Source organism: Trypanosoma brucei, chromosome 7 (genome assembly GCF_000002445.2).
Source record: "Trypanosoma brucei brucei TREU927 chromosome 7, complete sequence".
Classification (NCBI taxonomy): Eukaryota; Euglenozoa; class Kinetoplastea; order Trypanosomatida; family Trypanosomatidae; genus Trypanosoma; species Trypanosoma brucei.
In genome coordinates this window covers 1,846,864-1,867,330 of record NC_007280.1, presented here as the reverse complement: position 1 = coordinate 1,867,330, position 20,467 = coordinate 1,846,864, and the positions used below count along the sequence as shown (strand labels likewise).

Sequence of the window (20,467 nt, the reverse complement as noted above, 5' to 3'; positions counted from 1 at the left end):
GTAATTCAGGTTTCACCCATTTCACTCGGTGTAACTCTGTATGTGGTAATACGCTGACTCTCTGAGCCGAGGAGGGGAAGAGGCCTATAAGAGTAAACCTCGCTGTGGGGGCCATCGCTTTGCGCCGTTGTATGTTCGGAACAGCAGCTCGTGCTGTGCCCATATCCTATGTCTTTGTCCTTCTCAGTTACCATCATTATTGTGTCTGGCCGTCGTTCCTCAAACTGGTATTTCACTTTGCTAGCATACATATGTCTCCCCACTTTTTCACTGTTGCTGGACTACCGCAGGAGCCCAGCGGTAGTCCGCAGCCAGGGGACAACGACAGTTGTGCGTGCGTGCGTGCGGGTGGGTTTTTCTGCTCCTGTTTCCCACCCTCCTTTGAAGGGGGAGTTGCAGCCGCATAGATCCTCTCTCCACAGACGAAAGTAAAGCCACACACACGAAAAAATCTAAGGCCCATAGGGTGGAAGGAGGGAAGGGGAGAGGTTGAAGTACGCTTACCGCGCGACTTCCACCCTTTCCCTTTTTGGTGATGAGCTCCTACTGTGATATTTGCCGTAGATTGGACGTACCACACCATCATGGTGACGAGGGGAACGCCACGGGTGGCGCGACCAACCGCCGTCCGTCACCTGCAGCGGCGGAAATTCGCTGGTCCGCGGTAACGAGCAGACACTCAAGCAGGAATAGCGACGGCAAAGCTTGGGTAGGGGGAAGGAGTAGAGAGAACCGCCAGTCCCGAGGATTTTTGGATCGCCATTTTCAAACACAATCAGTGTCGCGGAACGTCTCACCAGCCATCGGAGTGGATCGTGGTACGGTCTGTTCGCTGCTTCGCAAAGCGAGCACCCCTCATTGTAGCCCTTCCAAGAGTGAGCCCAGTTCTGGTCCGCGACGGAATCAAACCGAACGCGTTGCGGAGCCACTTCCCCGTCGTGATCAGTTGCTACGGAGGCAGGGGGCTGCAGCGCACCAAGGGTATGCCGCGAAGGAGCGGCAGCCGAAAGTGCGGCGGGAACTTGATGTGGAAACCATGCGCTCTCAATCAACGGTGTTGAGTGAGGACCTGAAGGGCATGTTGGAACAGCTCCGCGAGGCAGTTCGTAGAGAGAAGTGTGGCGCCTCTGCTTTTGTTTCCGATGATGGTAACCGCACTGGGAACTCTAAGTGTGGCGAAAATTTTCCAGACGACGGATGCCCTCGCGTAGCTTTTCTGAAGTGCGAGTCGGCCCCATTGCAGAGTACCAGCGTTGCATTGGCGGTTGCTCCGAGCACTGATGTGCGGTTGGCGCGCAAAGGCGATGACAACAGCAGTAGCAGTAGTTATGAAAACCCGCCATCATCAGGAAGGGACCGCTCGCGACTCACTTTGTTCTCTCAAAGTAATTTCTGCAGTGCTGCCGTCGCGACGCCGGCAAAGTTCACCAACGTCGTCGATTCGACACCGTGTTCAGTGAAGCCCGCTGGTGATGGGAAGGCCGGCGTGGGGGACAACCCCAGTGTCAGCAGCAGCGCCAGCGACAATGATAACAGCGGTAGCATCTTGAAGCATATCGAGGTACTTCGTTCCGGTTTCGCAGACTTATGCGGGGCTGTTCGGGAGGACTTGCATGCTCTTCACGCACGGGTGGATGACCTTCAGCGACAGCAGAAACGACAGCAATCAATGTTGGATGATCTCGCGCGGCAACAACCCACGTGGGCGCGTGACGGTGGCAGCTCAGGTGAAGCAAGTTCACCCGTAGTGTATAATGAGGTTGTAGCCGAGCTCCAGCAATATATCGTTGACACGGTACATAGAGTAGTGCGGCAGCAGCCACGCACCACGTGGGTCGGTGGTGCTAAATGCGGCGAAGCTTCGGGGAAACGTCACCGGTCTACCCTTTGCAGTCCGCTAGCCAACGCTTCTCCCGTCGATGAAAAGTGCGGTGACAACACCGTAGCCTCAGTCGGCACTGCCACTCTGGGTGGTTGCACGCCCGACAGGCATGAAGTCGCGCTGAAGCAACATGTCCACTCTGTCGTTCGAGCTGTTTTAAACGAATTCGGCTTTCCTGTGTGCGTGTCGGAGCTCGTTGAGCGGCAGAAGTCGCAGCAGCGGGAGATGAGGGCAATGAAGCGTGAATATCACCAGCGCTGTACGGCGGTAGAGGAGAAGCTGCGCCTCACGCTTGCAGCTGCCGAGTCTACCCACCTCAAGTCGCATGAGTTTCGCACTAGTGTTTTTGTGGAAGAGTTTGAGACGCCAGCCGGGACGGAGGCAGCAGCAAGCGCCCCACAACCTCAGGATAACCAACCACAACAACATCAAAGCAGTTCTTCCTTTCCGTTGCACCCTCCGCCTGCACAGACAAGCTCCGCAGAGGCCGCCGGTGATACAGGGACCGCTTCACAGAAGCATCTGTTGGATGTTCTTATGCGACGCATTCAACGTGTTACCGACGCTTACGAGGAGAGATGCCTTCAGCGCGTCAACTTAGAGGCTGTGCAACCGCTTGCAGAACACGTGCGGCGGCTCATGTCGGCCCACCAGTCGATGATTGACACCATTGTGGAGAGCCGCTGCGACCAGCTTGATGGGCGCATTAGCAGTGCCATACAACAACAGCAGATGCAGCTGAAGGAGCTACGGTCAAAGCTCAGTGGACTGCGTGTTGATGTTCACTCTGCTCTGAAAGATTTGAGCGAAAAGCTTAATGTGGCATGTCCGGGGTTGTGAGTAACGTGGGGGCAAAACTCGTCGGTCATCACGCTGTTTTGGAGTGGAAGTAGTCAACAAGGGAGGACAAAAGGAGCACACAATGAAATTCGCGCGCATACGCTTGCGTAACGGCTCAACGATAAAGTTGACCAGATGAGGTCTGTGCAAAAGACTATTTTGTTGCCCTGTGCTGTTGCAACTCTGGCCAATGCAGCTTGTTGCTGCCGCTTTTCCCTCTTTCACTGCTAGCCTTGATTTTGTTACCGTGAAGCAATATTACATTACTGGCTTAAAAACTTGCATCCCTGTAATTTTTGCGTTCTGGAAGTTTCCATCGTTTGGTTCGTCCTTCCTTTCAAAGAGGTTCCTTGCAGCTGAGTCGCTAACCCTTACTTGGGGGAGGGGGTTGCGATACTTGTGCTAGTGGGTCATTAGATTGGTGCCTCGTTTATTGTCATCATTTTCCCCACTTCCACTCCCACTCCCAAAGCAAAAACGGCTAAGAAAAGAAGCCTTGAGACTGAGGAAGACGTCAGCATAGCCTCAGTATTTCACATAGAAATCTAGGTATACTTGGTCGTGAGGAGGGAAGGTTGGCCCTCCCATGATGGACATAGATTGCGCGGAACATAACGATGTCCCTAAAAGGGACACAAATAGTCACAACAACGATTACGACATAGAGGATGAATTTGAGAGCATAGACGAGAGTCTACTTCATGGCGTTCCGTATGCCCACGATGCGGCGCCAGAGCTTCCTGACCCGCCAAAACCTGAGTCTGCTATTCTGATGTCCAAAGGTGTCTGTCTTCTTCCTTCGTGCACGCGTGTGAACTTTATGATGCGTGGTGACAATGGTGAGTTGCGCTGGCTCACTGCGTCGGGGTTGCAGGAAATTTCAGGATTTTCCAACCCCGATGATGAAGCTAGCAAGGAACAGCGGCGGCGAGAGCAAGAGGAAGAGGCCATCGAGGCAGAGGGAATGCGGGCTAACGCGCTGGGGTTGCAAAAACGTGTTGCCGGTAGTGGGCTTGGCTTTGTGAATGTTGCTACCTTGCATCGGCAAATATTCAATGAGGATGTGGAGGCCGCCGCTGTCAAAGATTGCGGTGCGGTCCAACCACGACAACAGGAAGGTGAGCAGCGCAGAGGACCGTTGAGTGAAGAGGACTCGCTGTGGGTCATTAAGTATACCCCCAAGCGGTTCCGCGACCTTCTCAGTGACGACACCACTAATTTGAAGCTTTTGCAGTGGATGAAAAGTTGGGACGAGTACACGTTTCGGAACGGAGCTTCGCCAGGTGCGGATGGTCTGTCTTCTTCCCCCTCAACACGGCCCGATGACCGCATAGCGGTTCTTGTTGGCCCACCGGGCGTCGGCAAGACGACGCTGGCGCATGTGCTCGCTTTGCATTGTGGGTATGAGCCAATAGAAATCAACGCGAGTGTCGATCGCACAGCGTCCGGCATTGAGAGTGCCATTCAACTTGCTGTATCACCGGGGCGTTCAAGACGCCGTGTACAACGTCCAGCTGTTCCCACTAGCAACGGGGGAAACGGGGGATCTGCCACCTCACTTGTGGATATGTTAATGCTGCCGAAGTGTTTGATTATCGACGAGATGGATGGCATTGCAGCCAACTTCGCCTCATTTCTTTTGAAGCAGGATATTCATTGTCCCGTCCTGTGCCTATGTAACGATTACTACGTCCCATCATTGCGACTGCTACGTCAGCAATGTCGCTTAGTATTTCATGTTCCTCCCATCCGTCCCCAACGGCTGTTGCAGCGACTGGGTGAAATTGCGGAGCATGAGAACATTAAAGTGGCTGATGCGGTCCTAGCAGAATTGGTTCGTGCAAGTAATGGGGACGTACGTTGTTGCCTGAACACATTGCAGTTCGCCTATCGGTGTGTTGTGTCAGATACAGGGGAAACTCCGCAGCAACAGCATAAGCGGCAACAGGACTTACTGCGGGAGATGCAGGGAAAAGACATGAAGTTAAATCTGTGGGACATGTGGCGGGTTGTACTTGAGCGTCAGGACCGCAGCAAATACGTGCAACTCCTACGCAAGGAATTCGCTATGAACTACGACGCTGTTGTTATGGCTGGGTGTGCAAATCCCTTACCACTGAGCAGCTATCAGCAGACCCAACAACTGCAGGTTGACATGGATGTGGCGGAGGAGGGGTACGTGGCCACGGGTTTTAGGGTCGACCCCGGCTACACATATGTTTCACGTGTGCTTCAGTGGTGTGATGATACAAACGGGCTTCTTGATGGTCTTCATGAGTTTTACTTGCGGCGTTCGTACACGGACTATTCCTTTCAGAACACGTGTGCTGTGTCGGATGCCTTCTCGTTTCAGGATTGCCTCACAACCACGGGATATCGTCACACCCCCTTGCTGCCGTTCGCCGAACAGTACGGGAAGTCCGCAACTGCCACGTCGTGCTTTAGTTGCTGCAGCGCCATGGGACGCGGTTCTTCCATTACCGCAAGCGGCTTTCCTCGCGCGGCCGCGACGGCAGCTCGCCGTCGTGATGAATCTTTTCATATTACTCGTATGGTCAGAGACAACTGTCGTTCTTTAGAGGTGGCGTCACACCTGTACTCTACCACAGCTATCACGGAGGTTGTACCGTCATTGCTACGGTGCTTGTGTGATGTTTCGCTCCATATTCCGTCCCACACTGTCGCTTCAGGTGTAGGCCTAACTCCAAAAGATCAGCAGCTTCTACGAGCTGCCGTGGCGCGCCACGCGTTATATGGGTTCACATATGTACGAACCACAAGAGGGCGACCTGGTAACCACAGGAGGGGGAGTGACGAACCGGATCATGTCGCTGAAGAGGAGGAGCATTGGGAGTTGGATCCCCCAATTCATCGCATCTGCTGCGCCTCGCTGAGTGAAGCACAGCAGGAGCGGATGCCAGGGCAGCGGCCGGCAGTGAGGGACACCTCGTCGTCTTCAGTTATGGTCCTCCATATGAAGGAGGAGGTGAAGCAGCTGTTGGTGGGCGAGATACATCGTCATATTATTCAAACCAGTTCGTTGCGCGCAGTAAGAAGTCACGGGGGAGCTCGCAAAGATAACACTGGAGGTACCGATGAAATCGTTGTGAAAAGGGATTCAACGCTGCCGTCGCGGAAGCGTGAGCGGGACGATGAAATCGATGGGAGAGAGATTAAGGTGAAGAAGGAAGAAGAGAAGTTCAGCGGCGTGCCCAAGCCAGCGGATGGAATGCACGGGACGAGGACTGGGGTGACGGTTAAGCGTGAGGAAGATGCCGCAGAAATGTGTGGGTGTTCTCCCCAAGCAGAGGGGCCCAAAGCTGCAGTTTCTGCCGCCTTATCGTCATCGAAGCCTGCCCAGACTGTTTTGAAGGATTTTTTTGGGCGCCCTATTGCAGCGAAACCTAAGGGGATGCCGCTTGCGTTTTCTAAGGCGAAGGGAGAGAACGTCGTGGATCTGAGCAATGCAGGGGCACATGGGCGGGCGAAGAAGTTGACGGTGCAGTACATTTACAAGGAGGGCTGCACGAATGGGGTGAAGATTCCCGCATCCTTGAATGACTTTTGAAAGTGGTGCTGCACTAGGTCTTTCCGTGCTACCGAACGTGGGTAGAGCGCTCCAGAATCCGTTCTCTCGGACGTTGTCGGTTCTTTGACTCGCATGCCTATTTGCGGTGTCTTGTCGGCACTGCTTTCTCCAGCCTTCACCATCCTTCACTTTTGTACATTTTCCCCCCATTTTTCGTGTGCGGCATTTTGCTGTGGGTGCCTTTTCAATTTGGCTACTTTTCTTCTTGTACCTCGCCCTTGATACGAACACCGTCAGCGCCACGGATTATTTTTCTGTGATAACACACTTTCTCCACTATTATTGGCTCATTTTCCCACCCCCTCCTTTCTGAGAGTCAGTGCGTTTAGCTTCACGCGCAGGCGGATGGAGTTTGAGGCCGGGCCGCCCAGCCGCCGCCCCGAATCGGTGACAACTTCCGAACTTACACACACGCCGTCATCGACCGGAACCACAGCGGGAACAGGCGCCTCGTTTGATTATGGGTGGCAGACACAGCGGGAATCAACCAGCCGGGCTCCATCAGTTGCACACAACATGACTAGCACTGTCAGCACAGACGACAACAACCGCTGTCAAAGAGTGAAGCGAGCGCTGTACGTGGACGAGGGCATGCCAATTCATGAACCGCATTATTACAAGGACTGGGCCTCTCCTGCAGAAGTGCTGCAGCTCCGTACAATATGCACTGACCTCGCCACCAAGCACAAGAACGAAACGGCTGCGCTCCGTCGTGAGCTGGAAGAAGTGCGAAATAGTCGTAATGCCCTTTTGCTGGAGGCGGAGGAGACGCGGCGTCTGCACCAGGTCTGTGTAAGGGCTGAAGGTGAGCATGAAAAGGCTCGTCGTGAGTACTCGAGGTGGGAAGGAGAGAGGGAACTTCTCCGCCTTCAGCTGCAGAGACTTAGTTTGGATAACCAGCAGTTGCGACAAGTCGCAGGCCACAGAGGAAATAGCAGAGGACCGCCCCACCAGCAAATGCAGTCTCAAATCCACGGTCGCCATCATCACCAACAGTTTGTCGGGCAGGTCCCCAGCAGCGGGAGTTCTGAACTGAGAGCTTTCACGTCTGGTACAACGCCAATGACAGGCTCAACGATTCCAACGCCGTCATTTACGTCGAGTTCGTTGCCTCAAAATATGGCGGAGCGCGGCGCACCTCATCAGGAGGGAGCCCAACAACCACAGCGGCGCCAGACGCAATCCATGGAGAGTGTAAATGGCATTGCAAGTAGTGGGTCTGCAGCGGCCGATGAGCTAACTTCCAATACTAACGGGTTCAACAGCAACGTCAATAATTACCTGGGCTCTGGCATCCATAGCAAGTGGGGGAGTGAGCAGTCGACCGCGTGCAGCTCCCAGCTATGCCTGCGTGAGCAGCTCCGCTTAATGGAGGAGTTGAACCGTACCACGATGGCATACACAGAGTTGGAGGCCCGTCTAAACTTTGCGCAGACACTCTGGGATCTCTCTGCCGCGCGGGAGGCGCAGCACTCCTTGATGTTGTCTGCGGAGGCCGATCGACTCAGGCTGCAGTTGAATCACTGGCGTTCCCTCGCTGAAGATACTGCCGGTAGGCTGGAAGCTACAGATGCCCAGCTGCGCGACTGCCGTGACGAATTAGATGAAACACAGCGAAAGTTGCAGGCGGCCGCTGCCACCACGGCTGCAGCAGTGGCAGCGGAGCGTAAGGAATCCCAGGATTGTGTTGCACTGCTGAAGTTAAACCATGCAGCGGAGTTGTCTCAGGCTCAGATGCAACTACAGAGGGCTCTTGACGACAACGCTCACGGACGTGAGACCCTGCAGCGGACTCTTGAGACACTTCAGAAGCAAACTGAGGCCCAGAGAGCCCAGCTCGTATCCGACGTGGCAGCAGCGGAGCAGCGGGCAGCAGAAGCGGTGCGAGCGAAGTGCGAGAGTGACGCAGCGCTGGCAGAGACGGTGGCTCAACATGCGTCGGAGTGTCAGCGGCTTGAACGCGAACTGCTAATTGAGCGCTCTGCTGGACGAAGGTGCGTGGAGGAGAAGGTGAAACAGGCTGGGGAATTGGAGTCGTTACGTGGCTCGTGCATGACCCTCGAAATGCGCGTACGGGAAACGGAGGCAGAACTGGGTCTTGTGGCTGGTCGACTTAACGATGCATTGCAAAAGTTGTCCCTTGGCGCCAAATTGGAAGAGGAGCTGGAGAGCGTCCGCCTGCGTGCGGAGGGGGCGGAACAAGAACTGAAGGAACAACGAAAGCACTACGAGGAGAAGCAACAGGTACATCTTGCATCCCTCGCCAAGCTCCAACGAGAACGTGACGCAGATGTTCTTCGCCTTGAGCGAGATGTGGAGAAGTTACGGCGGCGTTGCAAGGCAACAAAGATTCGGCTCGCTGCCGCGGTTAAGGACGCAACAGGGTGGAGCGTGGAGCACAACCAACCTCAGGGCAGCGCTGCACCACAGGGAGAGGAATCAGACGAGGGCAGCTGCGCGGCCGCGTGCGAGGATGTGCGTCCCGACGCCGTTTCGTTGCTAAAGCAGTCGGCGGCACTTGCGGGTACGTTGGCGCGCACCATACAGCGGAGCACGTACGCACCATAGAACATCAGTGTGGCTTTGCATTACGTACACATTTATTGCGCTTTTGAGTATGTCCATGTGCTTATATGGAATGGCACGTGCGAGTTGCTTTCTTATGCACCCATAGATAATATGATAGAAATAAAATACGTCCCTCCCACCGGTGGGGTGTTTGGTGACCAGTGAGGCAGTACGGTTGGGTAGTTGGGGGCTGGGGAAAATACATTCTTTCCGCCTTTTTGTGTATTTTTGCAGCGACTGTTCATCGCCGTTGAAGTGAAGGTTTGTGGTACTTGCCTCCCAATACTGCAGTATTTCTTTCCCCGTGTTCTGCTGCTTCTCTGTTATGTATAATTCATTACTCCCTCCTTTTTGTTTCCTTTGGTGCCCCTATTACCGCTCTATTTTCATATTTTAAAGTCCGTGGGATTGCACTGGCAACATCCCCGACTTTAGTATTCGCGGCCTCCGCAAGAAGTGAGGTTTATATATTCAATCTCGTAACATCTATAAATAAAAGAAATATAAATACCTCGGAAAGGACGTGCAGGGGCATACACACATAGGATAAACCGTTGCCTTGGACGGTCGAAGCCTGCCATCCACTCCGGAATCTTGCTTCCATTGACGGCGTTATTGGATAGCGGTGTCATTTCACAACAGCTGTTAACGCCGAAACAAGTAAGGCAATATATATACATATATTTATACAGGCAAAACCGCTGTAAAAGGGTGTTAGCTTAGTACTTGAAAGTGGGAGATAAGTAAAAAAGAAGACAATAGTGAGGAGCAATGGGGTGTGGCGATTCGCGAGTTCGGGCATCGGCACAACCCCAGCACCAATCCCATCCGCAGTCGGTTGATGTACAGGACTGTGGCCCTAATAAACTTTTAGTTGAACGAGATAAAGAACAAGAACATGAGGAATCTTCCCCCGTTGGGCTCGAACCGCCCTGTGTGCAGCAGCCAATCGCCGCTGACAGTGCAAATAGCAATCCGGGGCCGCACCGCGAAGAGGAGGCGAAAGAAGCAAATGCCGTTTCACCACCTGAAGCTCCCGTTCATTTTAACCGGGACTCGGAGGTCCCGACGGAACTGGTGACGACGGTGCCGTCGGGGGTTGCGCCCGGTGGCGGGGGGCGGGAAGTTCCGGAACGAGTAAATGGGCCTGAGATTGTCGATAGAAAGGGGGGACATGACACAGAGGTGCGTTCGAAGGAGCCGAAGATCAACGGAACTGCGGTGGCGTTGGGGCCCAGGGACAAGGAAAAGGATGTGGATGCCGGTGATTGTGAAGCTGAGGGGGGAATGTCCACGAACGCTGAAACCCCTGCCCTGACAGAGGATACTCCTGCTACATCGAACTGCGGTGAGCGTAACGGCTCTTCCACTGTGCCATTGGAGCGGTTAAGGCTGCCTGTACGGAAGAAGCAACCGAGTCGCTGCCTCGTCCATGTACTTGAGGGTGATACCGTCTCCGTAAGTGTATCGAGCACCAGCACCGGCTACGTGTCTTTCACTAGTTTGATCTCTGCTTATGGTTCCAGTGGTCATATCCGGAAAAAGTCTACACTGCGCCCGGGGGATTTATCGCTCGTTACATTGTCACCCCTCTCTTCCGCGGCTAACACCCCTCGTAGTTCTGGTGAGGGTTTAAAGGCTGCGGCAGGGGCTGAAGAGTTGAGCGGGCAGGCAATGCGTGGTTTGAATAGCAGCCGCATTTGGCGCTTCAGGAGGCTCAAAATAATGCCATGTGGAGATACATCTCTTTTGTTGAAGGGACGGCGCCGCCGGCGTAAGGGCTCGCGAGCGACATGTGGCACTCAATCCACACACAATAGGAGTGGTGTTTTAACCCCAACGCAGGCATCATTTTCAGCATTAGGTGCGGTAGCGAATTGTGGGCGCCGTGGAATCAACGCTGTCGACCCGCGGAACCATGTGGTTCACATTAGTCGCTAAGTGTGTGAACATTCATTGCGTAAGATAACAATGGGACACGGGAGGATGAGAATAACTAAACCATTTTTTTTTTTTGGGAAGGTAAGTGGTGCTGTGCGAAAAGAAAAAGGAGGAAGGGGAGGGTATCAAACGCAAAAGGAGAAAATTGTGCACAAAAAAAACAACAAGGGATCCAAACAACCGGATTCGGTAGAAGGTACAATCGAATAGAAGTGAAGTGTTCCGGGATGTCACTGTATTTTTAATTATTATGGATTTGGTTATGATGATGCTGCTAGTGGCATGTGCGCGTGCGTGAGGGCGAAGTAGGTGTGAGCCCCCGGGTGAACTTTTTGGACCGTCATGCCATCATTTTTTCGTTTTACCTCCTTTTGATTTTTTTCTTTTTGGCTCTATTCGTTGTTTTGTGCATTATTTCATATTTTAATCGCTCGTTTTTTTTTTCCACACTTCTTGTTTTTCTTTCACGCAGTTTCTTTCTCTTTCTCTCTCTCTCTCTGTGTGTATATATGCGTGTGCACGTGCATGGAAGGTTTATGCTATTCCTTTTTTCCCGCTTCCTGTCCCACCGTGCGAGGTTTTACTTCAAACTGCATGAAACCGCCTTAAAAACGAGCGGTATTGAATGTGCGAAAGCTTGGAATAGAGAGAGAAAAAAAAGAGAGAAAAAAAAAACGAGCGATCATTCCTTCAGTGAACGGCGACGAGGGAAAAGAGACTAACATTAATAACAAACGGAAGTAAAGGGAGGAGGGAAAGTAAACATGCAAATAAATGGAGAATAAGGAAAAGAAAAATATGACCAAACCCGGTGCAGATTTCAAGCAAGGCAGGGTTCCATCAATGAAAGGCCGCTCGAACGCATGCGTTTGTTTATAAATATGTAAATATGTATATATGCGTAAACATATGTCTGTCTTCACTTATATCTATTTTGGGATTCTCTTACGCGCATGCGTGTTTGTTTACGGCTTTTCAACCAACCGACTGTTTGGAACAACGCTGCTGTGCAACACCCACTGCTGTATTTTTTTTCTATTTTTCTTAATTATTCCCGTACATTCGCCTATCGACGGGATTCAGGACACGCATGCATTGAAATGAATGTATTTTTCTTTCCCAATGTGCGTGTTTTATTTCTGCTGAATATAAAAATAAATCAGTACAATTTTTGTTTTTTTTCGTGTCAATTATTTCGCCCCCTTTCCCATATTTTTCTCCCCCCCACTTTTCTCCTTCTCCTTCTCCTCTTTCCCTTCCTTTGTTCGCGTTTAAGTTCCTGCTTTTGGGTTTCACACTTTCCCTTTTCCTTTCTTGATATCAATTTTTTTCTTTTTTCTTTTTTTGCTCTCCTCTTTAAACCCTTTATTGCCCCGGCACTGTGTAACGCATTTGTTTTCTTTTTTTTTTCCTTCCTTTTCTCCCTCTTTTCCTAGTTCATGTATTTGTGTGTTTAGACACAATTCCGTCTCATTTGTTTGCTTTTCTTTTCTTTTCTTTTTTTAAAGAAAAAGTTTACCCACACCTTGTTTCTTTTTTTTTTTCTCCATATTTTTCTTTTTGTTAAAAAAAAGTTCTCACTTCCTCCGCTTCTTTGGTACAATAGGCACTAGAGGGGTAAATATAAATATATATAAATTTATTAATATGGACGGGTGATTACGTGTGTGTGTGTGTGTTTGTGTTTGTGTGAACATGAGTGACCGCGTGGTTTTGTTTCTACTCGGTTTTTCTCATCCTCTCTATTTTAGACATGACGCCCCGCTTCCTCCTAATTTTTTTCCATCATCTAATCGAAGGTTTTTTTTCTTTAAAAGAAAAAGTAAAAGAAAAACAAAAAGAGGGATTATATCGTTTCACTCCCGTCATCTTCACCCTAAAATCACTCCTTCACCTTTTTTGCTTTTTCTATTTGTCTTTCTCCGTGTATATTTGTTTCAGTTATTACATATTTTTCTTTCGCTTCTCTCCTTATCTCTATTCTTTTTTCTTTTTTTTCTCTTTTGTATTTGAATATTAATATATTCCACACGATGTTTTTGGTTCAAGTGCCCATTCCAATAGAAACTGCTTTTTTACTTTATTTAAAAATTAACTTCCGCACGCATAGAGCAATTAAACACGCTTCAAGCGGAAAAATAACGAGTAGGGAACTGCACATCCCTCGAGTAGGGAAGAGCCAACAACAAAAGCAGTAGCAAAATAAATAAATAAAAGGAGAACGGAGGGGAAAAGGAGGAACATTAAAAAAAAAACAAAAACAAAATAAAAGGAAGAGGTCAGCAAGAGAGAGAAGATCAGACTCGGAAGACACATACACATACACACACACACACACACACACGAAAAAAAAGAAAAGAGAGGGTGTGAGTGAGTGAGTGAGAGAGAGAGGAAAGAAAAGAAAAAAAAAGGATATTTATTTATTTGTAGGCAAAAGCAACAACAACATCATCAAAAAAACAAAACGGAAGGGTTGAAAAGTTGATAAAAGCAGGCGAACAACCACCTGAAAGGTACGGACGCCGCCTTCACAACGGCAACGATACATTTGATTCACAATCACCAATAGCAAAGTCGTGTGTTGTGCTAAACAACAAAAGGAAGGAGGAGGAAACAGATAAAAGAAAAGAAAATAAAAAATAAGGAAAATAAAAAGAGAAGAGAAAATATTTCCTCTCGAAAGCTGGATGGAAGACATTCCACAAGATCCTGAGAGGACCGTTGCTGCTGGCGTATTTTCCATCGCTAATTTTCCCCCACGGGCCCCGAGCCCACCGACTCGCGCCAGACGACAATTAATGTTAGCAACTCTAAAGAAGGAAAAAAAAGAAAGAACAGAGGGCCGCGCCAACAGCGTCGGTTTCAATAGTAGTGATAACAACTACGCAAGTGATTGTTGTTACGGCGCTGAACGTAACCATAACCATAACCATAACCGCGACGATGATGTCGATGACGATGATGGCTTTTATTATTACTTCTCCAATGGGGATGATGATGGCGCTGGCGGTTGTTGTTGTTGTTGTTGCGATGATGTTTTAATGGCGGAGGAATCATGCCGTCGCTCTGGAAGTCGCTCACGTTGGTTTTCGCGTACGGGTTCGTTTGGTTTTACGGGTGGTCGCATGACTCCTCTCGCGTGGTGTGCATGTGAAGACGCCTCTACGCTTAACGGAGATGAGCTGACGGGTGGTCCCGCCGTTGCAACTGCGAGTGCTTCAATTGGAGTTGCTGATATTTGTGCTGTGAGTAGTTGTTCTTCGCCACGGCCATCATATGGACAAGCATTTGTGCCTCTCGCACGCCGATGGTTAAAAGATCCATCACCTTCCATACTTCCATATCCAAACCCCGGTTACTACAAGCGTAATCACAATGGACTTCACAATCGGAGAAGTAACAGCCGTCATGGTTATTGCAGTTGCAGTTGCAGCCGAAGTGGTAGGGGTGATGGAGAGGCAATTGCAACCTCGCCTTTAGCATCCGTGCGTGACTGCGAGATCACGTAAGCAAGCAAGCAACAACAAGCCCATGCGTACGGGTATGCAACCCATTCATTTATACATAAATATAAATAGATAAATATATATTTACATGAACCCGTCCATTCATGCATATATATATATATATATGAAGTGCATACACGTGTATGCACTTGTATGTATATGTATGTGCGTGGTTTAACCACGTTATTGGTAAAGTGAGGATTTAATGCACTCGCTTGCGGTCGTGCAGGCCTGGTGAAATGAGTAATGATGCAAGTGCGAGCTGACGTTGCTGCACATTTTCGTATATGTGTGTGTGTGTGTGTTTCTATGTTTTCTTTCCTTTCCTTTCCATTCCTTTACTTTACTTTTATTTTTACTTCCCCCCATTTTTTTTTTTGTGTAAGGCACTTCTTTCCTCTCCCCTTCCGCATGATATAATGCGGATGTAGCGCTACTTATTGCTGTTTCTTTTTTTTTTGGTTTTGTAACGGCACATGCGAAAAGGGGAAGAGAATGGAAAGGGGATGATTTAAACGTTATGTGCATTTCTCATGTACAGAAGACCATGCGAGTGTCACTTTTTTACACTACTATGGAAATATGGAAAGAGAGATGGGGTTAAAGTGGAGGGACAAGAAATGAAAAAAAATAATAATAATATTAAAATGAAAGAAAAGCATAATTGCTTTTTGTTTTTGCTTCAAGAGAAAACAAAAATAATCAAGCGGACAAGGAAAAAGTGTTAGGATTAGGAAAGTGAGAGAATGAGAGGGTGTCCTGATGCAAAACAACAGAGACATCAGTAAAAGCAAAATAAAAGAAAGAGAAAGAGAAGAAAAGGGAGAGAGAGAGAGAAAAAAAAGTAAAAAAAAAGAAAAAAAAAAGAGAAGAAAAGGGAACGACAACAAGAAGTTACGAAAGGGAGGAGGAAATCGATAAATATGTTTATTTACAACAATTAGTAATATTTGACTCGCATTATTCATCCCTTTTTTTTGTTTCTCTTACCCTCTCCTCGCACATTATCGTATTCTTTCATTCTTTTTCTTCTTTAAAAAAAAATGGATGAATGAATAGATAAATTACTATATATTTAATTATCATATTATATTGTGATTTTAATAATTTCGTACTTTTTTTCTTTTTAAATATTCTTACTTATTTCCCTCCTGCTTCTTTACTACCTCACTTCACCTGACTTCACTTCACCCCACTTCATCTTATCTTATCTTATCTTACTTTTTTGTTTTTCTCTGAATAATATTCTTATCTTATCTTATTTTAGTCCGTTGTTGTGTTGTGTTGTGTTGTGTTTTTTTTTTTTTTTGAGTCATCACTATTGCTTTTCCGCCGTAAGGTCTTTCTCTTTCTTTAGCTAAACGAATGATTTGAATGAATGATTTGAATGAATGTGTAGGTGTTAAATTGCCCAGGAAACTCACGAATAAGGAAATCAACAACAACAACAACAACAAAAAGAAAAGAAATAAAAAAGAGATGTGAAGAAGACGTGACGGTTTCTTTTCAAGATGAGATTATGCGACATTTCCACCTTTTGTTTGGTTTAGTTTCTTTAGTTCATTTTTTATTTATTTTTATATCTTTTTTTTTTTAAAATCTTTGGTTTATACTTTTGTGTTCTTTTTGCGCCTTTTGTTTTTGTGTGTTTGCTTGTTAATGTAAAGTAATTTTTGTTTTCTTTTTACAGGTATTTGTTTCTCTCTGTGTGTTGTAGATAGGAGGTCCTTCCTTTTTTGTTTTTTTTTTGTTTTTAAAATTTTTCTTTATTTTAACATATTGTCCTCGTACTTCTTTTATCTTCCCTTTTTACTCATTTTCTGATTCTCCCCCATTTTTTAAAAAAGAAATCTTTTTGACAATATGTTATCCGCTGGATGAATATTTAGATGCAAGTGGATGAAAGCGAATATTCCTGATGATGCATTTTGCCGGATGTGTGTTATTATTATATGTGAAAAGGAGGGCAAAAAAAAAACAAAGAAAAACTTATATGCATATATACATATTTTATATTTATATGTTTATGTGTGTGTATATTTATATTAATGTGTTTCGCATGTAAGTGTGTAGGTGTGAGCCCGTAAGTGCTTGTTTGGTTTGCTTGTCTTCTTCTCTATTTCCCTTTCTATTTATCTTTTCTGCTCATTTATTTATTTTATTTTTATTTTTATTTTCTCTGCTTATTTATGTCTCTGTCTGTTTCTTTTTTTTTGTTTTATTTGCTTCTCAACTTTGCTTCTTTTACGCTCCCGTTTGATGCGTTACTGAGGAGCGTGTACGAACTCTCACGCGTTTACTCACGCATTCATTCATTCGTTTATTCGATCAAACCTTTTCTATTTCTTTTTTTTTGTTGTTCTTGCCATTCCTCTTAGTTCTTGTTTTGTTTTGTTTTTTCTGTTCTGTTCCGTTTTTTAATTATTACTCACCGACTCAATGTTTAAATGGCAGACTCGCCTATTAATAAATAACGTAAATAATAGTTTTTGTTTGTTTGTTCTTTCTTTCTTTCTTTTTTTTTTGTAAATATTAGCCGGTTCTCTCGTCGTCTTGGCGAAATATTTGATGTCTCCACTGTCTCTATTTATTCATTTGTTAATTTATTATTTGTCCTTCGTTCTGTGCTCTTTTATTTGCTGCCGCTTCTGCTGTTACTGCCGCTGTTGTTGTTGTTGTTGTTAGCGTGCTTCACTCTTTCTCCCATTTCCTTTCCTTTCCTTTTCTTTTCTTTCCTTTTTAATTTTTTTAATTTTTCTCGTGATTTGGTTGTTATATATTTACGCTTTCCTTTTATTATTTATTTCACTGAGCAGAAAATTTCAAAACTGCTTACTGTGCGTGTGTATTACGTCGTTAGCAGGAAAAAACAATCGTTTAGGAAACAGACAGACAAACAGGAAGAATAGCAAAACAATTATCCGGTAGTTCTTTTTTTCTTTTTTTTGTTGTTGTTAACGAACATCGAGAGGAATAATAATAATAAAGAAGAAGAGAGAAGGCATAAACAAAAAGCAAACCAAAGCAAAAAAAAAAAAGAAAAAAAAAGAAAAGAAACAAAAGCCAAATCAAATAGCTAGCGGCAAAAGTGAAAGAACGGGAAAGGGGAATTAGAGTCCGTCACCTCCTGCATCGTAAACGACACCACACGTTTCTTTACGGCGCAAAGGTTGTGTTATAGCGAGGGAAAGGGAGAGTTTATTTCTCATCAACTGAGGCATAAATAAAAAGAAATAAAAGAAATATATAAACACACACACACACACATATATATATATATATTTGTGTGTAAGATTTGGAAGGCATTAAAACGGCGAGAGAGGAAAGGGGAGGAGGAGGAGAAAAAAAAGAAAAAGGAGGACGTAAAACAGAAAAGCAGCAGATAGTTGTGGACGATCTCGGGGGGAAAAGTGAAGTTGCTGTCAAGTGAAGGCTCTGGGGATATACGCGGTGAATAAAGGGTTAGTAGGGGGCAATAGGAAAAGGTAGTCGCGTCCCGTATTAATCGCATACATCTCGGGGAAGAAAGAGGAAAAAAAAAAGGAAAAGAAAAAAAGGGTTGAGAAGAATAAGTTGTTCTATCATTTGGATCACACAGGGGGCAACTTTATTACATTTTCTCATCACCCCATTAACAGTAGGAGAGGTGAGGGGACAAACGAACAAACGAACAAACAAACAAACAAACAACTGAAAATAAAATAAAATAAAAAATCAAAAAGAAAAAAAAAGGAACAGCAAAACAAAGAAATGAGCCTCTCCAGAAGCCCTGAGGCGACGCGTCCCACCGCAGCCGTTACTTCATTTCGCAAATCTCCCATTCCCTACCCGGGCGTATCACCGCTTCGTGAGCGTTGCCCGACGTCGCTTCTCGCCCGCTCCGTAGCCGATACCTCGCCGCTTCCGAATTTCCCACCAGCGGTTGTTTGTACTTGCGATCCTCCAGGGACGGAAAGTGTTTCCGCCACACCTCCTCTCAGAGATGTTTCTCCGTCCCCGCAGCATCTGATGGTAAGTGACAGAGAAACCGAATCCGTTGAGTTTGGATGCCGAACTGTTGTTGAACGCGAACCCGGGACGTGGGGTGGCACACGTAGCGAAGCCAATAGCGTTGCGCACCGTTCCGCCGCACCTTCTATGGTATATGTCAGCCAATGCAGTGCCGTATGCGATACAAGTCTACTTGGACAAACGTGTTTGTGTCGTCGCAGCAGCACCAACAGCATGATGAGATGTGGAGAAAGCTTGGTAGAGTTGCAGCTGGAGTCTGGTGCTTTTTCATCTCGGTCGCAAGAGGGAAATGTGCCGCCAAATAGTCCGCTCAACCTCCCAGTCGATTTCTTTTCGCAGCGGGAGGGAAGTTGCTCTCGTGTGCAGTTCACGGAGTCCTCAACGGACGGGCAACTGCCGATGGATCTGTCGTGCGTGTCGTGGGGACATTCGCTCACGACTCCTGTCGGCACGACCAGTCCGGTGGATTCCGCAGGAGCGGCTGGTAGGGCGTGTGGTAACACAAATCAAGCCATGCAACCCAGTGGAGGTGTCAACCGTGCATCAAAGTCACCATGCGCAAAAATACCAGCCGTGACTACAAGGGGGAACTATCAATTGACATCTCGAACAGCCGGCCGCGTGAGCTTGGCATCACATCGGATAAATAAGAGCAGATCTGGAGGTGGACCACATCATAGCGAGCACAGCGTAAGTTGGTCACCTGCACCGCGCAACCCGACTTGCACTCCTCAAGAATTTGCAGCCCGCAGTGCAGTTGATAGCGGGAATGCAGATATACAAAGTGGGCGGTGTGACTCTGAGGGGATCAGTGGGGATGATGCTGTGAGAAGGAGCCTGGCTCCAGGCCGTTATGATGATAGTGGAATTGCTTCAAGTGCCACAGGGGAAAGCCGGGGCAGTTCCGTTCCGCTTCCGGAATACGAAATGCGTGGTGCACCGCACCGTGTCGGTGGATTTTTTTTGGAATTGCCGCCATCCATACCTCTCAGCCCGGGCAGCAATGTGCACTCATCGCGTCGTCCAGCGGTGCTGAATGAAACATTATCATCCGAGGGATCCAAACCCAAGGCTGGATTGTGCCTCCGCCCGCAGTCAATGTTGAATGAGACGGTGAGAGTCAACGGGCCAAAGACAAAAGGAAATGAAAACATCAACATCGCGAGTGGGCGGGTGCCGCAACGTGGGACACTTCGCTCCGCATGAGTGTGCGCTGCTTTCGTAATTGTTATTGAAGCATCGTAGCAGGTCCCTTTGGTCCTAAAGTGTGTGTATGTATATGTGTGCGTTTTTCGCCTTTTCTATTTCTATTTCTGTTTCTGTTTCTGTTTCTATTTCTCTTTCTTTTATTTTATTTTGTAAATGTACATGCTTGGGGGAATTTTGGAGGGCTACTTGACTAGAAATAAGTGGATGTGTGATATAATTAGAAGGGAAGATTTCACCCCGTAACAAATAATATAGATGACAGAGCTACACAGAGCAGTGAGGGAAATATCAGCAAAAAGGGGGTAGGAAGGAAAGGGATGGAATAAGAGGAAAGATGAGGTCATGACGGACTAAATGAAAAAAAAAAGAAAGAAAGAAGGAAAGAAAATAAATTTAGTAGAGGCGCATAAGAAAACGAGATGGTGACAAGAAGGAAAATAAAAGGTTACGTAATGCGAGTCATGGAGATAAAAAGGTCAAAGATAAGTTTATTGTCTTGGCAAAAGACGGATGAGGAAATCGAGAAAAAGAAACATTCCTTTTCTTTAGTTTGTTTCTCCTCTCTTTCCCTTTCTCCCTTCCCTCTTCTCATATCTATATATACCTCGAGCACTGTTTTGTTTTTTATTTTTCTTCTTCACTAAGTGGATTTAAAGGGGGGTGAATGAGTTTAGGAGAGTGTGGGATATACACGAAATACTGACAGTTGAATGTATGGGCTGTGAAATGGATTAACAGATCACAAATGACATTTAATATTTTAAATGACAACAGTGTTAGAAGCATTCGGGGATGAAAGCTTCTTGGAGGAGGAGATGTAGAACTCCTAGTTTTGTTTTATTATGATTTTTATGATCTTTTTTTTTTAAATTTTTTTATTTCAAGAATGGTTTTTACTATTGTTCTTCAGGGTAATCCACA

General features: G+C 47.1%; 7 protein-coding genes across 7 annotated transcripts, besides 34 other annotated features; all 7 read left to right on the top strand.

Moving 5' to 3' along the window:
- Window positions 1–20,467: part of a sequence feature (sequence corresponds to BAC RPCI93-15M23) that runs on past both edges of the window.
- Tb927.7.6750 (hypothetical protein, conserved) lies at window positions 1,037–2,722 on the top strand (the record flags this gene model as incomplete). Its single annotated transcript, XM_841202.1, has 1 exon — window positions 1,037–2,722. One exon carries the CDS (start codon window positions 1,037–1,039, stop codon window positions 2,720–2,722), a length of 1,686 nt encoding a protein of 561 aa, XP_846295.1.
- Window positions 3,309–6,290, top strand: Tb927.7.6740 (hypothetical protein, conserved; the record flags this gene model as incomplete). The annotated part of the gene is made up of 1 exon (XM_841201.1): window positions 3,309–6,290. One exon carries the CDS (start codon window positions 3,309–3,311, stop codon window positions 6,288–6,290), a length of 2,982 nt encoding a protein of 993 aa, XP_846294.1.
- On the top strand, window positions 6,657–8,879 carry Tb927.7.6730 (hypothetical protein, conserved; the record flags this gene model as incomplete). Its single annotated transcript, XM_841200.1, has 1 exon — window positions 6,657–8,879. One exon carries the CDS (start codon window positions 6,657–6,659, stop codon window positions 8,877–8,879), a length of 2,223 nt encoding a protein of 740 aa, XP_846293.1.
- Window positions 9,651–10,820, top strand: Tb927.7.6720 (hypothetical protein, conserved; the record flags this gene model as incomplete). Its single annotated transcript, XM_841199.1, has 1 exon — window positions 9,651–10,820. The coding sequence occupies one exon, from the start codon at window positions 9,651–9,653 to the stop codon at window positions 10,818–10,820; it is 1,170 nt and encodes a 389-aa protein (XP_846292.1).
- Window positions 11,295–11,319: a microsatellite.
- Tb927.7.6710 (hypothetical protein) lies at window positions 11,774–12,256 on the top strand (the record flags this gene model as incomplete). The annotated part of the gene is made up of 1 exon (XM_841198.1): window positions 11,774–12,256. One exon carries the CDS (start codon window positions 11,774–11,776, stop codon window positions 12,254–12,256), a length of 483 nt encoding a protein of 160 aa, XP_846291.1.
- Window positions 12,020–12,166: a repeat region.
- Window positions 12,294–12,324: a microsatellite.
- Window positions 12,439–12,469: a sequence feature (AT_rich).
- Window positions 12,484–12,512: a microsatellite.
- Window positions 12,716–12,831: a sequence feature (A-rich).
- Window positions 13,131–13,164: a microsatellite.
- Window positions 13,165–13,233: a microsatellite.
- Window positions 13,440–13,487: a sequence feature (T-rich).
- On the top strand, window positions 13,508–14,329 carry Tb927.7.6700 (hypothetical protein; the record flags this gene model as incomplete). Its single annotated transcript, XM_841197.1, has 1 exon — window positions 13,508–14,329. The coding sequence occupies one exon, from the start codon at window positions 13,508–13,510 to the stop codon at window positions 14,327–14,329; it is 822 nt and encodes a 273-aa protein (XP_846290.1).
- Window positions 14,377–14,493: a microsatellite.
- Window positions 14,639–14,676: a microsatellite.
- Window positions 14,950–14,975: a sequence feature (AT_rich).
- Window positions 15,113–15,203: a sequence feature (T-rich).
- Window positions 15,386–15,436: a sequence feature (AT_rich).
- Window positions 15,491–15,525: a microsatellite.
- Window positions 15,526–15,546: a microsatellite.
- Window positions 15,599–15,622: a microsatellite.
- Window positions 15,763–15,783: a microsatellite.
- Window positions 15,862–16,039: a sequence feature (A-rich).
- Window positions 16,066–16,101: a sequence feature (AT_rich).
- Window positions 16,483–16,503: a microsatellite.
- Window positions 16,708–16,743: a sequence feature (A-rich).
- Window positions 16,827–16,851: a microsatellite.
- Window positions 16,976–17,009: a microsatellite.
- Window positions 17,033–17,065: a microsatellite.
- Window positions 17,353–17,388: a microsatellite.
- Window positions 17,569–17,617: a microsatellite.
- Window positions 17,644–17,687: a repeat region.
- Window positions 17,981–18,016: a microsatellite.
- Window positions 18,020–18,077: a sequence feature (T-rich).
- Window positions 18,335–19,543, top strand: Tb927.7.6690 (hypothetical protein; the record flags this gene model as incomplete). The annotated part of the gene is made up of 1 exon (XM_841196.1): window positions 18,335–19,543. One exon carries the CDS (start codon window positions 18,335–18,337, stop codon window positions 19,541–19,543), a length of 1,209 nt encoding a protein of 402 aa, XP_846289.1.
- Window positions 19,636–19,695: a sequence feature (A-rich).
- Window positions 19,904–19,933: a microsatellite.
- Window positions 20,382–20,427: a sequence feature (AT_rich).